Here is an 18,260-nt window from a genome sequence, read left to right as displayed (position 1 = left end):
GGATATAAAAAGGTACTCGCCTTGTGGTAAACCCGCGAAAGAGAAAGCATTTGAGCTCCATACTGTTTCAGAAAGAATGCTTGATGTGGTTGGAACATGATATGGCGTTTAATCACATGCAGCATTTAGCTGTATCTGAGCAGACAGCCTGCTCGTCACAGAGGAGAGCATGTGTCTACCCGATTTGCACTGCGCAAGCGCGAGTTGGTCCTCCATGTTGAACAGCAACCCAAGTAGGACATTTGACACAGCGGCGTTTCGCGAATAAGAAAAATAAACCCAACCACATTAATCTAAAGGAGAGAGATGAGTTATTACGACGTAATAACCCGATTATTTGAGAATAAATCCTTTTCGTGGGTTAAGTACAGTTTTAGACTAAGTGAGAAATTGATTTGACAGCTATCATACTGGAGAAAAAAGAAACTGTAAATGTATCCAATAATTTATGGCATTCATTATTATCTAATTCTTAACTGTAAATATCTTTCATTTGATGTAAAATTAGAAATGTATTAGTCTGGCAAACTGTTTCTATTGTGATTCCTGGAAAAGGGAAATTACATAAAAGATTTTTCATTAAAAAGGTTGATTCATGAACAAAACTGTTAGTTCAGTATTTTTCTTATATGACAATTATTCCTGAATCTGAAAGGTATTTCTCTGTTGGGGCCAGATAACTAAGATTATTTTTGACTGACTTCATACATTATCATATACAAATGTGATCATAAACCAACAACCTTCTAAATATATAGTTTATATGTTTATGGCGCTTCAGCACTTTTGTAAGAGGGGTAAGAGCAGTGGCGGCTGGTGCATTTTTCTCCAGGGGGGACTCTACCAACATTTAAGCAAACGTATACACAAACTCAAAACATCTGTCATATTACAACGCAGGGCTAGCTCAAAGGCACACAGCACTTGATACAGTCTATTATTTGAGTGCCTGCTTTTGTCAACCGCCTTATTATGCTTACTGATCCCTATCTTGTAGCCCTCATTGGACAGCTGTGTTTACTTTCCTAAACATGGCTAGTCGCATAGCATCATCCATGTTGACTCTAGTTTGTTCATGCTTTTTTTTGTTGTTGTTGATATATCTAGTTTTGTTTACACTCCGTCTAATTCTCTTATTCAAACGTCAATCACTCACTCTGGCGCTCCTGCTGCTCCCTAGTTGTTGGTGTGTCAACAGCTGCTTTGGGCGCAGTTTGGTGCGCTCCGAGCTGCTCCTATCACTTGTATTGAAGAGGTGCGGACTGCGCATGCACCACTTATAACAAGAGTCAATGGTCAAAGATTTATGCGCCCCAAGCAGGAAACAGGTGACTTATCAGTAACTTTAGACATCGTAAAACAATTTGTATCGATATTTTATCGTAGATTATACATTTAATTGACACCAACTATATAATATGCACGTAGTTCATAAAGAATTTTTTTTTTTTAAAGATATTTTTTAATCACAATCTAGAATGTGGGAAGAGGTGGGGCGGCGCCCTAGTGCCCCTATGGGCCAGCCACCACTGAGTATGAGGCATGCTACAATGCATGATCTGTTTGGCATTTTGGGCAAAACACTTCATAGACATGTTTTTTATATATCTGAGACCTTTAATGTATGCCTAAAAATAGTATAATAGGAGACCTTTTTAAAATGCAACAACATACATTAATTTTGATAGTGAATGCTACAACGTGTCTTGTATCCACTTCTATTGGCAAAGTGTCCGTTTGATATTTTTAAGCTAAACGAAAATTGATATTTTGCAAGTCGGTATTGTATTCAGGAACCCACAACCCTAGCAAATAAACAAAGATGGTTCAAACGGTGTGTGTGTGTGTGTGTCACACAGAGAAAACTGAGAGCCAAAGGAGTGCAACCCGCCAACTCGGTGAGTAAGAGTGGTTAATTTGCAAATTGTGTATGTTGGGTAAAGATGTCTGTTTTTGTTTAACTTTACTCTTCCCAACAGGCAGTTTACATGGATATGCCTGTGGAGGTTTTCAACTCTACATATGCCTTACCCAAAGACCCTTTCCTCAGAAAACAGCACCTAGAGGACCTTGTGACAAAGATCCATGGCTCCTTCAGTTTTATGCAGGTGGTGTTTGGCTCTTTGCGAACCAATGAAAATATAATGAACCACTCTAGAGGATGAAACTCTATTTAATCATCAGCTTTGCAAGTGATAAAGAAAGTTAAAGGTTTTAAAATGATTCTTTCCTGTTCAGGACTCTCTTCTAGAGGGTGAGATCTCTCCAATCAATGTCCACCAAAAACTGAAGCGGAGGTCATCTAAATCTCCATCCCCTTTAGGTAACTTGGACCAAATAGGGAAAGTGCCTTTACATTATTTTAATAAAAGCGCCCTCCTCTATTCGCCTCTTTGGAAACTCTGTTCATATTCTTGCAAAATCCTGTGAAGCTCAGTAACCAAACTGATAACAATCGTTGGCATATCTTTCAAATCATACCATTAACATGACCTTTTTGGAATATGTTTTTATGCTTGGTCCTTATTTTTCACCACATGTTAGTATTGCAAATGTATCATCTCTGCAATGATAATGAATTTGTAACTGCATCATTTTAAGAGTTGGAGATTTTCACTGATTCATTTCTTAATTTGGTTTTCCTCAACTAACCGCTACCGCCCGTCCATCCAGAGCCTGATCATACTGATTACAGAAGAGTTACAGTGCGCCAGCTGCACTGAGGCACACGGGAAGACACTCAAAATTCATACAAATCATCGGCTGCCCTCTCCCCTCGCTGATCCCTCCAACATTGTAAAGGACAGTTCACACCACGGTTTTCACCTGTTTGACCTGCTGCCCTACGGAGGTGCTACAGACCTTTAAAGCAAAGACAGTTTTCAGTTTCCTGCCCTTTATTTAGTTATTTTATGTATGAATGCTGCGTGTCTTTGTTGCATGATGTATTTTCTGAATGTTTTGATGGCACGTTAAAAGGAGTAGCTTTACTATTTCCGTTGTACTTGTATAATGACAATAAATGCTTCTATTCTAACCAGGACATGCTGACTTAGGAAATCCAGTTGATGTCCTGCCAAAAGCAATGCATGTAAGCGGACAGTTTTCTGTCTTTGACTCAGTTCTGATGAAATGTAAAATGACTTGGACAATTCATCACTTCATTTACCCCCCCACTTAGTCCACCCCACTGCCTACCAGGCTTATTGAGCGCAGAGCCAGTAAGACTAATGGGGATCAGTGCTTGGAGACCAGTGCACTAAAAGTTCCTTCAATGGACTTGCCTCATGTAAGAAGCATCATATTGCCTTTTAAGATGCAACATAATCCTATCTTGTCTCTCAGTGGTTGAATCATTCTCCTCTCTGCAGGAGCCGCGGCAGCTGGCTGAAAGAAAGGGGTTTCCTTCACCTCCGCTGTACCGCAGGGAGGCCACCATTCCTGTCAGCCTGGAGAAGAGCTGCGCTTATGTAAATGGGACAAAGTATTGGGCTGATGTGAAGTGTTTTCTATGCTTTTAATGCATGCTGGTATTCCACAGACTCCAGAGTCAAAGAAGCATCCCCCCCGCAGTAGGGTTGAGTCGTCCACTGGCAACCTTCCTCAGGGAAGGACTTTCTCCACACCTCCCTCCAGACGAACTCTGACTTCTTCACAATTTCAGAACATCCAGCAGGTTAGTTTCACCAAAGCATACTTCATTTTTCTTTTGGGCAAAATCAATGTAGAGCCGAAAGTCTGCAGGTATCTGAAATATATTGGAAGTCATAAAATGTCAAGTTGTATCCTTATCTCTTATATTTGCGCTGTGTAGAATCTCAAGGTTCTTTATTGTCAAACTAAAATAGCTAGAGTAATTATGTCGTTGATAATCTTAGGTCACAGGCTTCTCCAACAATGCAACACAATAATACAGATAAGCAGACAATATTAAAACAATTCTTCCTGAGCCGCTGGGAGTAAAGGTCCTCCATGGATGGCAGCTCTGTCCTGGTGATGTGCTGTGCAGTTTTCACCACCCTCTGTGAAGCCTTACGATTGAGAGCAGTTTCAGCTGCCGTACCTGGCCGTGATGCAGCCAGTCAGGAAACTCTCTATGGTGCACCTCAAGGGTGCCGGAAGCAGGGGGGCCAGGGGCCCCCCCCACTTTTCAGCCCTGCCCCACATTTTCGCAGCGGCGGATGCCGCGGAACACCAATCCCGTTTCAATAATTCCCCTCTCCTTTAAACTCGCATCTAAAACGCGATCGGATCTAGCTGTGTATATTTTGTTATTTTTGATTGTTATATTCAATCTCATTACCTACAGGCATTTTTTAAGCTTGTAAAGGGAAGATGACAGCTCTCACTCGCCACTCTGCTCTTCCACAGCGCCGCATCCCCTCCCTCCGCTGAAATTATGAATTTAAGGCGTATAGTAATCATAGATAACACGGCAGGGTCCGTTACAGTTTGTTCATCTGATTTCAAATAAACAAAGTCTTGGCTTTCAGAATATTAAACTTGTTTCGGCAAATTCAGATGATAAATACAGGTTTGAAGCTTGTAACGGCATAATTACAAGCGGAGAACGGAGTAACTTAACGTCACAGCAGATAACAGCGGGTGCTTCTCGTGAGGGTTTTCCCCGGGAAACAAACACAATACACACAAACGCAAAAATACACAAACACACACGTATATACACACACACACACACACACACACACACACACACACACACACACGCTTCCCCCAGACCAGTAGTCCAAACGAAAATATCTTCCCTCCGTAGTATTTTGATCATTTGCTAATAATCAATCAGATCGATGGATTCCAGAGAAGAGGAAACTTTGAAGGGCTTTTTCTCAAAATGATGACTTGGTGACAGTCATTATATAATGTGACATATTTTGCTTAATATTTGGAGTACAACAACAATCCTGATATCATTAGAAAGCTAGGAATCTCCTCTTTCCAACACGGTATACAACTCCAAATGTGTCTTCGGGTCAATGCGACTGATTTCGATGGAGCAGGTCACTTTGCATTAGGTAAAATAAAGCAGGCAGACATAACGGGAAGAATATGCACATTTTAACCCAATCAAATAGGACATCGTCACACCATTCAAATGTATCCATGTAAATTACAACCAATAAAAAAGCTTAGATTTGTTTATTTGTTACGTTGTTTTCTTTATTTGTTACGTTGTTCTGTGTGTGTCAGCCGTTAACCTAGATCAGTGCTTCTCAAGTAAGTCTTTCAGTAATGTACCCCCTTTGAAACATTTTTTCAGCCAAGTACCCCCTGACCGACCCCGAACATTTTTGATCAAAAAAGCCTACACAAATAATTCCAATATAGTGATGTTCCCTCAGTGTGTGTGATGTATTAACTCCTTCATGCATGCATTACAACAAACTAAGGATATTTTCTTTTTTTTAAAACTGATTTTTCGAAGGAGTTTTTCAACTGAAGTAATATCTGTTTAACAAACCAATGAACAAAATGATATATTATACAAAACTATAAAATACAATACACAAATTTGACATGTTTATATGAGGACCCCCTTGGTGGTTCTAGGAATATTTTATATAAAATTGTGTTTTCTATTTAACTTATTGTACTAAGATTATTTTTGTAATCATGCATGGTATTTTTTTTATTAACTTTTTTACGTTTTTAAAATCTCACGTACCCCCTGCAGTACCCCAACGTACCCCTAGGGGTCCACGTACCCTCATTTGAGAATCACTGACCTAAATAGAAAGAATATACACTTGTAAACATGTCAGAAGAACCAGTGCAGAAGAAAACTAAATACTGTCAATCTAAACTTAAATTGAACAACTGGAAGGTCACATCCCTGACATCCACATCTCCGGAGCCTGGACCTTCATCAATCATCATGAACCCAAAAGCAGCAGCAGCTCTGTGGCCGCAGAGACTGTCAAAACCACCGCCGTCGTTGAACCGAAACAGGCTGGTTCCGGCTGCATGGAGGTTTGAGGCGGGTAAAGCTGTACAGCTAACTGTCGAAAAAAAGGAGACCGCTAGATTATTTGGGCAAAGAGAAAGGTACTTCAACGCAGATTGGTACAAAAACAGAAAGTGGTTAATTCTTTGCAAAACCACTAAACGAGCCTTCTGTGAAATATGCAGATTTGCTGCTGTCAAACGGCTTGTAACTTTCTCAACATGTGGAGATGATAGCTTTGTTAAAGGTGGGGGTAGGTAAGTTTGAGAAACCGGCTCGAGATATACTTTTTGTTATATTCCATGGAATGCTCTTAACATCCCGATAGCAATGAATATCTTAAGTGCTTTGACAAAAAATCCATTAAAAAATGTCAGCTGTGGAAGCCGTAGTAAGCCTACTGTAAAAAGCACGACCAATCATTTTAGCCGACCCGGCTAGAATAACTGGATGGCCTACCTGCCTGTCAGCCTTCCATCTGTGCACAAACTTATCTCGCGCCCTCATTGGTCATGTGCGCGTTCGTGTGTGTTGTTGGAGGAGGGGCTCTGTAAGGAAATAGCAGATTTTCTCCGGTTGTGTATTTTCCAATTCCAGCGCACTCGAGCTGGTTTCTCCAAAATTACTTACCCCACCTTTAATAGTTAATAACTGGAAAAAGTGCCCAAGCCTCCTGGACAGACAAGAAAAGTCTCATTTCCACAGTGTATAAAAAAAAGTGCGCTTACCTCAGTCAAACACCAGTCAACATGTAGCTTGTCAAACAACAGCGTATTGAGCAGGAAAAAATAAGAGATGGAGCAACTGCGCTGTCTGCAGTTTTCTAACCCGACAGCAGGGCCTAGCAATCAGGGGGCATGCGGATAAGGAGAGCAATTTCCAAAAGCTAGTTGAACTCGTAGCTGAGAAAAACCCAACTCTGAAAAGCTTCATGCTCACCGGGAAATATGCATCACATGAGACAATTAATGAACTTATAAATCTAATGTATCGGGAGTCTCTCACCACTATATATATATATATATTATTTTTTTAACAATATTTGTATTGAAGTTTTCAAATATGGACGTTACACATACATACAATAACAAACATTACACATACATAAAATAACGAACATTACACATACATGGTCAGTCTAGGTGGCGGATACAGTATAAAATCAAAATGAATAGGCATGTAAATAAACACAGGTCAGTATACAGATGATACAGGACACAAATCTGAAAGAATATGACGTGGGCGACTACACTTTAGAATCGTATTCCGTTACCCCCTTCCCCGCCCCGGTCTTTGGTGTTATTAATCATTGCCAACATAATTTTTCAGAGACTCCATGAAGCTCCCCCAGATATTTTCGAAAACTGCCAGCTTTCCTTTAGTAATGTATGTTAGTTTTTCTAAAGCGACACATGCTGACAGATCCTTAATATATTTATTCATACTAGGTTTGTTCACATTTTTCTATTCTATAGTTGCCCTCTTAGCTTGTAAAAGACACAAGTCTATAAGTACATGCTCACTCTTCTTAGAAACAAAGTCTTTTGGATCCAGGATGCACAAATTTGGCTGACAAGGGATTTTCAGCTTTGTTATCTGGTTAATCATGTTAAGAGCCTCCTTCCAAAATCTATTGACCACATTACATTCCCACAAACAGTGAAAGAGTGATCCTTTAGCATCGTTATATTTTAAAGCAGGTGTCTGGGGTATTGGGATTAAAGTGATGTAGTTTTGATGGCGTTACATATGTTCTTAAAATCCAATTGTATTGTATCAACTTAAGCTGTGTGTTTGTTTGTGTTTGAGCCTTCAGGCACACTTCAGACCATTCTTTTTCAGAGATTTCCTCTTGTAAATCAAGCCTCCAGCTTTTAAGTGTATCTTCTGAAGATTCAGGTGACTTGTCTACAAAGATTTTATAGAGCAGCGATAGCTGGCCTCTACCAACCACGTGTTTAACTGTAATGCCTTCCAACATTGAGAGAGGTGAGCGGTTTTGAAATACAGAGATAAAATGTCTTATTTGTAAAAACTTAAAGAAGTGCTAAGAAGGAATTATCATACTTTTCTTGTAGTTCAGTAAATGACATTAATTTTCCATCATTGTACAAATCGGTAATTCTGCTTAATCCCTTGTTCGCCCAAGTCTTAAAACCAGCATCTTCTCTACCAGGTATAAATTGACTATTGCCCCATATGGGGGTGAAACCTGACAGTGGGGGGTGTCCCCTATATATCATTGGACCTCATGCCAGTTGTGTATGGTATTTCTTAGAAAGGTTTTTTTTGTGTTTTTCCCTAGCTTCTTTGGCTCAGAAGAATAAAGATAGCTACTAAGCGATAACCCTTGAGCTAATCATGCTTCAATCTTGACCCACGCTGGAGCTTCCTCTGGAAAGAAGTAGCACATGGCTGCTCTCAGTTGGGGAGTTTTAGACTCCCTCTGTCATAAGGCAAGTAAAGTAGGGTAAAACGGAGCCTAGAGCGTCTATTATTCCAGATAAAGTTGGTAAATATTTTCTTACATTTTTGAAAAAATGACTGGTGGGGGTAAGGGGATTGATTTGAAACAGAGCAATTTGGGTAATGTATTCATTTTTAAGATGTTAACACGACCGATTAAGGAGATTGGCATTAAAGTCCATCTGTTAAGCGATCCTACCACAGAGTCTACAACAGGGTTATAATTGGCTGGAACTAAATCATTCATTTCAGGTGTGATTTTTATTCCTAAATAGGTGAATCCTTCCCTATGAGCTGAAAAGGGAGTTTGTATTCTAGGTGGCTGCCTCTCGTTCATTTAGATTTAAGTATTGAGGATTTATGCATATTTATTTTGTAGCCTGAAAATCCCCCAAAGGTCATAATTAGTTCTAACAGAGATGGTACAGAATACTCAAGATTTGATAAAAAGAACATCGTCCGCATAAAGTGATATTCGATGATCCAAGTCACCAACTGAGATCCCAGATATAGATGGAGTCTCTAATAGCCATAGGCAAATGGCTCCATTGCTAACACAAACGGCAATGGGGAGAGGGGGCAGCCCTGACGTGTAGATCTGTACAATGAAAAGGATGTAGAAGTAATATTATTTGTCACCACTTCAGCTGTTGGGTTCTTATATATCGTCCTGATCCATTTTGAGAAAGCCTTCGCCTATTCCAAACCTCTCCAACACTTCAAACAAATACTTCCACTCAATTCATTTGAAGGCGTTCTCTGCGTCTAAGGACAGCAGTGCCATGTTAGGTGACCCTCTTTTTTCATAAAGAATATTTAGTACCCTTCTAACATTATGAAAAGCTTGCCTTCCCTGAATAAAACCATTTTTTAAATCATCTTAATCATGGCAGGCAGTAGTTTGTTTAGGCGTCTCGACAACGTCTTGCATAACATTTTATAATCTGTATTAAGCAGTGAGATTGGTCTGTACGACGCAAAGTCAGTGGGGTCCTTTCCTGGTTTTAGCATCAGAGTGATTAGTGCCCCTCTAAGAGATGGTGGTAGGTCCTCCTTTTGGTATGACTCCAACAGCATATCCAAAAGTGGTTGTCGTAGCTTATCTTGAAATTGTTTATAGATTTCTATAGGAAGACCAGCTGGACCAGCCGCCTTTCCCCCCGTCATGCTGGTTATGGCTTCTGAAAGCTTGTCAGTTCCTATGATATGGTCTAGTTTTCCTTTTGAATCAGTTGAAATAGTGGGGAAATCTAATACATTTAGAAAATGTGCCTGTTGGCCTGAATCTTCATGTTCGGATGTATAAAGTTTTTAGTAAAACATTTTAAAAGCACTATTTCTGCAGGGTCATTTGTTAATTTACCATTTGTTTTAATGCTCTTGATAGCCCTTTCAGATTGCAATGTTGTAATACGCCAAGCCAATATTTTGCCCGCCTTTTCTCCCTGATCGTAGTAGCTTTGTTTTAATCTTAGTAAGCTAGCAGTTGTCTGGTTACTCAATAATTCACTATGTTGAGTCCTTAGGACCAAAAGTTCTGCTTGTAGTTCTGGGGAATCTTGGGTAACAATCCTATCCTCCAAATCTTTAATACAACCCTCCAGTGAATTTAATTTGGATTTTAAAGGCTTTGTTCTGCGAGCTAGAATAGCTAATAATCATGCCCCTAATGCATGCCTTAAACGCTTCCCAGCGTACAGTTGGAGAGGTTTCGTTAGTATTCATGCTAAAATAAAGGTCAATATGTATTCCTACAAATTCAACAAATGTTCTATCCTGTAGCCATCTGGATTGAAAACGCCACCTAGGTGGATTCATAAAAAGATCAGTTATTAAACAATAATGAAATTGGTGAATGGACCCTACTGTCATACCAACATTTTGTAATCCTTTACATAAGACCCATAGAAACCAGGAAATAGTCTATATGTGAGTGTGTTTGGTGAGTGGCGGAAAAACAAGAATATTCTCTGGAAACTGGTTTAAATGACCTCCAAACTTCACACAAATTAAAATCCTATATCAGTTGTTTAAGGGTTTTCCTTGTTTGGGTGTGAGACAAGTCTGTCCCCCTTGATCTATCTATACTGGGCTCTAGTGACCAATTGAAGTCTCCCCCTATAATATAATGGCCTGGGAGGGAGGATAAAGTTAGAATTTTTTTTTTTTGAAGAATAAGGGAACATCCTCATTAGGGCCGTATATGTTGACAATATTCAAGGTTTATGTAAGAAGGGTGCTGTGAATAATGGAATATCTGCTTCTTGGGTCAGAGATAGTCCTAATTATGTTAAAAGGAATGGATTTATGTATGTATTAAGAGTTAACACCCCTCTAGCATGGGAAGAATAGGAGGCTGCGATGACCTGCCCATTCCATCTTTTCTGGATCTTATGAATATCACATTGTGGCAAATGCGATTCCTGTAAAAGCAGTAGTTTGGAATTCAACCTCTTAGCTCTAAATTATTGAGCCCACGTACATTCCATGAAGTTATCTTAAATTCTGTATTGGAAGTCATATTCTGTTATCTAAACAAAAATACTACAGTATTTAGAAGGAACAGAAAATAACAAAATCCCATAAACACCTGACTGAAACACAACCCCATTTGCTGACCGCAATATGAACAGAAAATAAACACACCATGACATAAAACAAATAAAACAAAACACCCCATGTGAAATTCCCCAAACGAACCTCACCCCTCCCTTTGCTCAAACGATGAGCATCCCCTTCCCTCCTAAAGACTCTAATCATGGAACTATCTGGTCCACAAAACTGAGGAACAGAATAAATGTCCACAAACAAGTCCCTAAAGTGTCGCTCCGCCCTAATTTCCATACAAATTATAGAAATGTTAACAAAGGGAATGAATAAAACTAAAAACTTCTATAAAATATTTCCACTTTAAGTTGTTGTTTTCATTCACTAGGCAGCAAGTTTAAAGCTGTTAAAATAAAATGTATTCATAAGTAAACACCAAGTTTAGCTGCCATTGTTAGGATCTAAAATGTGGATTAATAATTTGTTTTATATCTAATAAATTATATAAAATGTGAATTTGGGAGTGTAAAGGCACAACTTAGATTGAACCGTTCAAGGACAAAACTTATTCTTCTTATTCTTCTTCAGTATCAATAACAGAAAACACACTTCTTCAACAGCGTAATATAATAAATGTAAACGGATATACCATTGTATAGCCTACACATCCTACGTAAATATTATTACTGCAAAGACAAAACTTTACGTTGACGTGTATATACTGTATAGCAGATTTTGTCCTTTTACAGTAACAAACAATATACTGTAGGCCATTCTTTATGGTAATCTCACCAGGTTCTTTCACAGAACTGTTCAATCTCTGGGCCTCTCCTGGATCTTGTTCAGGAACGTCTGTACATCTGTAGGAGATGTGAAGAGGTGAGTTGCCGTCATGTGTCACTCGGAAAGAGGATGGACATTGTATTCCATACCGTAGACCCATGTCTCTGCACCTCGTTTTAACTCAATCGTAGGCTCTGCACTTTTTATCCGTCTCCTTGGCGACGTCATCGAAAAACATTATATGATGTTTGACAAAGTGGATTTGGACCTTTTCATATGCAGCCGACATCACTTTGGTTTTGTCCTTGTAGTTTAAGAACTTAATCAGAAGTGCTCGAGGCGGTGCGTTTGGCTTCGGTCTGCCAGATGGAACTCTGTGCGCCCTTTCAATAGCGAGCGGTGCTGAAAACGATCCAGCACCCAGAATTTCAGGGATCCATTTTTCCAGAAAGGTGCATGCATCCTTCCCTTCAGCGTTTTCGGGCAAGCCCATCAGTCGCACATTAGATCTGCAGCTACGATTTCCAGATCTTCCATTTTCGCCTCCGAACTTTCCACCTGTTGTCTCAGCTGTTTCGTTGTTTTATTCAGCGCTGAGGCATCGTCTCGCGCCTCACACCGCTCTGCCCCACTCGCTGGACAGCCAGAGGCAGTGCAATAAAATCCTTGCTTGCCAATTATGAAGTTGTCTACGACACTTTGGATGAAATAATCCAAATGGGAGGGAACCCAGAAGCAAGCAAAAAGGCACCAGGGCTGCAGGCATTGATGACTCAATTCAGTGTTTTCTTTGGACTGAAAGTGTGTCTTAAACGGTTTTCTTCTGCGGAAGAGGTGGCTCGGGTGCTCCAGTCCAAAGACCTCTCAGCAGAGACAGTTAAGTCAGCAGTACAGATGCTCCAGACACACTACACAAACCTGAGGTCCACAGGGGCATTCCACAGCATCTTTGAAGATGCCCAAAGAACGACCATGAACGACCTGGTCCAGGCACCGGCTCTTCCTCCAAGGCGGCGCACTCCACGCCATTATGATGATGGGGATGCACCTCATCAGTGAGAAAATCCAGAGGATTACTTCAGGAGCCAGTTCTTTGAGGTAGTTGACCTGCTCACTTCTGAGCTGACTCGCAGGTTTAACCAACCCACTCTGCTCCTGCTGATGAGCATGGAACAGGTACTCCTCACAGCAGTAAACAGTCCCCCGGGATTCGGCAGCATCAACATCCCCCAAAATCTGGTCGACATGTACACAGGTGATGTTGACATGGAACGGCTGTCCACCCAGTTGTCACTGTTTCCAGCAGTTTTGCAGAGAGACAACAGTTCTGCCGCTGAAAGACCCATCACTCAGGTGACAAAGGTGGCCACAATCGCGGACATGCTGGCGGCACTGGGAAGAAGCACGCAATCCCTCTTCAGTGAAGTGGACAAGCTTCTACGGCTGTAGACTGCGCCGATGTCCAATGCAACAACTGAGCGGAGCTTCTCCAGCCTCCGTCGGTTGAAGACGTTCCTTCGTTCAACTATGTCCGAGCGCCGCTTAAATCACCTTCTCTTCCTCCGCATCCACAAAGATTTGACCGACGGCCTGGACCTCAAAAAAGTGCTCCGGAGTTTCTGCTTTGCAAGTGAGCGAAGGGAGGTTTGCTCTGTAGGCAAATTGCAGGGGGTCCAGAGAGTCAGGGAGGGAGGAGGTGATGAAGGTTTTTGACTAACCGCTCAAAGCACTTCATATATAAATCATGTTGGTGGAGCTGGCAGACTGGTTGTAGTTATGATGCAGTAGGGATTGCCACAACATGCAAGGAGACAGTCATGGGACACCCAAAGGCCCCTCTGCAGTAGCCCCGGTCTCTGGCCTAACATTACTTTTTTTTCAGAAAAGGTGCTGTGGTTATGATTTGCCAGAATAATAAGAATGTTTCCTCAAAGATGGATGACTCAATTTCTCTCAGTCTCTAAAACTATATGCATTTACATGTCTATTCAGATATTGGCTGTCTAAGTTACCTCAGACATTGGCTACATGTGTGTCTTGTTGGTAAAAACTATGTCTGCCAGTTACAGTTGACTGACGACTGTTGATGACTGTTGATTTGCCTGTATGATCAAGAACTTTTAGTCATAATTATTGAATTGATTGAATCTGATTATTTGTTGCCCATGTTATTCTCACTATATAGGTCTTCAAGGTGAATGCTACCTTTTCTCAGAATGGAGAATTGAAATACAAACCAGATTCTTCAGTTTTTGCTGAACCTAGGTACAGCACTGCCAGTACCCAAACACCAGCTGAGTTTTTCCCCCCGGAAGACGAACTACAACCAGGTATGTTGATCAAATCAAATGTTAGCTTCTAAACTCTAGACAACTATGTGGTAATTCTGAACCTCTGCTGATTTCTTCTCTTCAGGAGGATCCTACATTTCCCAGGCTCATCTAAGGGACTGTGGCCCAGCCTTCTATGCTGCGAGAGTAAGTGAATTACCGTTTTTATGCAATGGGCAAACTTGCCTGTTGGGAATAGTCTGACAATCTAATGCTTATCCAAAAGCTGCCAACTTAACAGCTGTGAGAATTCACAGCCATGTTCCAAGGTTTTAGGGAAAGGCAGTCAAAGGGCCAAATTGACTACTGAATACTATTATTAAGCAATCTTTGGAGCTAATGTTGCTAGCTACTTGCATTGGAAATGAGTTGGCTCAATGGGCTGGGTTTGTTGGTTGAATCATTTTGAAAATATATCTTCTTGCGGTCTTCTCAAATGTTGCCTGCCCAAGTCTTAAGCATTATGTCCAATTATTGTGAAAAATGGTCCCTACATTTCGCCTTTTGGAATTGTGAATTGTTCGCTTAGTCGTCCATTGTTTTTGTTTAATCTTTAAATAAATGTGAAGAGTGGTTCCTTTCATTTTTACCAGGGCCCTTTTTTAAACAAAAACCTAAACAAACATTGCCTAGTCCCATCTGCTTAATGTATTTCCACTCACTAAATTACAAGGACATAGGACATGCATAAGGTGATGGGTGTTAGGTTAGCCAAATGTGGTGTTCATATCGGCAAATTCAGCAGAATTATCATAAAACCTATTTTGTATCTCAGACAATGTTTGAACAAGAAAAAAGCCAATGTGGGTCATAATGCTACAGACCACCAAAGAGTCACAAAACAGACTATGCCCAACCACGCAACACTGTTAACTCTATTCTATACACTTCTAAAATTCCTCTGGTATTTTCCAGGATGCTGGATACCATCATGGCCATAGATGTGGAGGAGGGAGGCATAACTTGAGTGGTAAGATCACAAGTTCTAATGAGTATAATTTTCCTCTTGGAAAATACTTTGTATCAATACTTGCTAAAGCGATTCCCTAAAGAACGGTAATTAGAAGGAATAAATGTTTTAAATGAATTGATACGCTTATTTTAATAAGCACTGCTTATGGGACATATCAGATCATAGAAGTGCATACATTCTGAATTTGGAAAGCTTTTGGAGCCAGAAGACAAAATGGGACATGCTTGACATATTTTATCAGCCAGTGTTATTCGTGTGTAAAATGAGTCATGAAAGTCCTCTTTGAAAGAGTAACTGAATTTGGAGAGGTGGACAAAGTCAAACGTACATGTCTCTAAGGATTGGGTGAGGTTGTTTTGGTCAGCAGCAGAATAAGATTGCTGTGTTCACATGTGATTTAACTAAGATTCAACTAGACTAAATGAGAGTTTGAAAACCCCGGACTGTGTTATCGCTGACTATTGTTTCTGTCTGGACTCTGTAGCAGCCTGGAGCGACTCTTCCCAGGTCAGCACCCCAGACCGGGAGGGAGCATTTACAATTGTGGACTCGGGTCAGGGGGATTCTCTGTCGGTGTCCACCATGGAGGTCCCTCTCTCTCCCCACGGTGAGCATCAAGCCCTGCTTCCGATGCAACTCTACCCACTCTCCCAGCCATTGAGAGTGGCCTTTAATGCCTCTCGCACTGCCAATTTTGCCCCAGGCAATCTGGACCAGCCCATTGCCTTCGACCAACTGCACAGCAACCTTGGAGAGATGTTTGACACCAGCATTGGCCGCTTCACCTCCCCTGTCAATGGAACCTATGTCTTCCTCTTCCACATCCTTAAGCTTGCGATCAATGTGCCTCTCTATATTAACCTCATGCGCAACGAAGAGGTGATGGTTTCTGCATATGCCAACGATGGGGCCCCAGATCACGAGACAGCCAGCAACCACGCTATCCTGCCCCTCTTTCAGGGAGACCAAGTGTGGCTCCGTTTGCATCGCGGGGCAATCTATGGAAGCACCTGGAAGTACAGCACCTTCTCTGGCTTCCTGCTCTACCAGGATTCAACCTGAACATCTATATTCTTCCAGTGTGAGGACCAGTTCCCTTTAATCATCAATACAAAAAATGGACATTTCAAGATATTGGTCAGGCTGCATGCCAATTGCCTTTTTTCAGCATGAAGCCCACTAATCGTATGATCAGTGCCCACAGCCATTATCTATACAATTGTGACTTGACATAAACCAAATATAGTTGATGTTCCATGAATGCAGTTTACTAGTATCGCAGTCGCATGGGTGACTACAACAATGATAAACTGATAAATCTGTGTTCTATCACCTATACATTCACCAGGTCACTGATTTCAATCTTATGAGTTTGTGACTTTTTGTTTTCTAGAAGGCTTTGGACAACTTACTAGATGGGTTTATGTATAATGAACTTAATCATTGTCTGATTTATCTAATTAATTTCTAGTTGACTCTCCTATCTTCTCGTTGCTAGGCTCTTATGTGTTCAGTGTAACTGAATGTGACGCTAAGGAAGAAAATATGATGATGTTGGTGGTGGGAATGATGCAAATCCAATCAGGCTTTGGCCTAAAGTGACGTTGTGGTCCTATTGATGTGCCTAAATAAAGAGGAGCAGTGCATTTTTGGTCCTTAATCTTTTTTTTTTAATTTTTTTTTTATAATTTACCATTGAATGTCTGCAAATAACATAAATTGAACATAAAGGTATTCAGCATAGTAAATCTAATTTTATAACATACTTCAGGCGCAAGTAGGCCTTTTACCTGTTCCTCTGATATAGTTAAAGAGTTATCAAGCAAAAGTTCTGAAAACTGCTAAAATGTTCAAACTGCAATTGAAACCGAATCGTCAAACCCTTGCTCAGTGGATCCGTCTGCGCCGCGTTCCGTCTGTGCCGCGCAGTGATCGTGGCCACTCTAGTCAATGCGTGTGTCCATCGTGGCTCAGAAGCGTCCCAGAAGCGTCTCGGCATTACATTACATTTAGCTGACGCTTTTATCAAAAGTGCATTCAACCAAGAAGATACAAACTAGAAGAAAACAGAATCATATACAGTGGGGGGAAAAAGTATTTAGTCAGCCAACAATTGTGAAAGTTCTCCCACTTAAAAAGATGAGAGGCCTGTAATTTTGATCCTAGGTATACCTCAACTATGAGACAAAATGAGAAAAAAAATCCAGAAAATCACGGTCTGATTTTTAAAGAATTTATTTGCAAATTATGGTGGAAAATAAGTATTTGGTCACCTACAAACAAACAAGATTTCTGGCTTTCACAGACCTGTAACTTCTTCTTTAAGAGCCTCCTCTGTCCTCCACTTAACTGTATTAATGGCACCTGTTTGAAGTCGTTATCAGTATAAAAGACACCTGTCCACAACCTCAAACAGTCACACTCCAAACTCCACTATGACCAAGACCAAAGAGCTGTCAAAGGACACCAGAAACAAAATTGTAGACCTGCACCAGGCTGGGAAGCTAATAACACACTGCCCTGTGGGAGCAATTATTAGAAAATGGAAGACATACAAGACCACTGATAATCTCCCTTGATCTGGGGCTCCATGCAAGATCTCACCCCGTGGGGTCAAAATGATCAAAAAAACGGTGAGCAAAAATCCCAGAACCACACGGGGGGACCTAGTCAATGACCTGCAGAGAGCTGGGACCAAAGTAACAAAGGCTACCATCAGTAACACACTACGTCGCCAGGGACTCAAATCCTGCAGTGCCAGACGTGTCCCCCTGCTTAAGCCAGTACATGTCCAGGCCCGTCCGAAGTTTGCTAGAGCATTTAGATGATCCAGAAGAGGATTGGGAGAATATCATATGGTCAGATGAAACCGAAATATAACTTTTTGGTAAAAACTCAACTAGATGTGTTTGGAGGAGAAAGAATGCAGAGTTGCATCCAAAGAACCATACCTACTGTGAAACATGGGGGTGGAAACATCATGCTTTGGGGCTGTTTTTCTGCAAAGGGACCAGGACGACTGATCCGTGTAAAGGAAAGAATGAATGGGGCCATGTATCGTGAGATTTTGAGTGACAACCTCCTTCCATCAGCAAGGGCATTGAAGATGAAACTTGGCTGGGTCTTTCAGCATGACAATGATCCCAAACACACCGCCCGGGCAACAAAGGAGTGGCTTCGTAAGAAGCATTTCAAGGTC

General features: G+C 40.9%; 1 protein-coding gene across 1 annotated transcript in view; it reads left to right on the top strand.

Annotated features, from left to right (window-relative positions):
• Window positions 1–16,707, top strand: part of caprin2 (caprin family member 2) — a 25,199-nt gene extending 8,492 nt beyond the window's left edge. Inside the window, exons 8-18 of the mRNA XM_079655660.1 lie at window positions 1,768–1,898; window positions 1,980–2,108; window positions 2,239–2,323; window positions 3,042–3,091; window positions 3,182–3,289; window positions 3,372–3,470; window positions 3,542–3,676; window positions 13,944–14,088; window positions 14,174–14,235; window positions 15,004–15,058; window positions 15,546–16,707. Coding sequence (XP_079511786.1) covers window positions 1,768–1,898; window positions 1,980–2,108; window positions 2,239–2,323; window positions 3,042–3,091; window positions 3,182–3,289; window positions 3,372–3,470; window positions 3,542–3,676; window positions 13,944–14,088; window positions 14,174–14,235; window positions 15,004–15,058; window positions 15,546–16,123 — 1,577 coding nt within the window. The 3' untranslated portion in view covers window positions 16,124–16,707. The remainder of the gene's footprint in view (window positions 1–1,767; window positions 1,899–1,979; window positions 2,109–2,238; window positions 2,324–3,041; window positions 3,092–3,181; window positions 3,290–3,371; window positions 3,471–3,541; window positions 3,677–13,943; window positions 14,089–14,173; window positions 14,236–15,003; window positions 15,059–15,545) is intronic.
• The last annotated feature ends 1,553 nt before the right edge of the window (window positions 16,708–18,260 follow it).

Source organism: Notothenia rossii (assembly GCF_949606895.1).
Source record: "Notothenia rossii genome assembly, chromosome: 10".
Taxonomy (NCBI): domain Eukaryota; kingdom Metazoa; phylum Chordata; class Actinopteri; order Perciformes; family Nototheniidae; genus Notothenia; species Notothenia rossii.
Note: the sequence above shows the minus strand (reverse complement) of the source record. Positions and strands in the feature narration are given on the sequence as shown.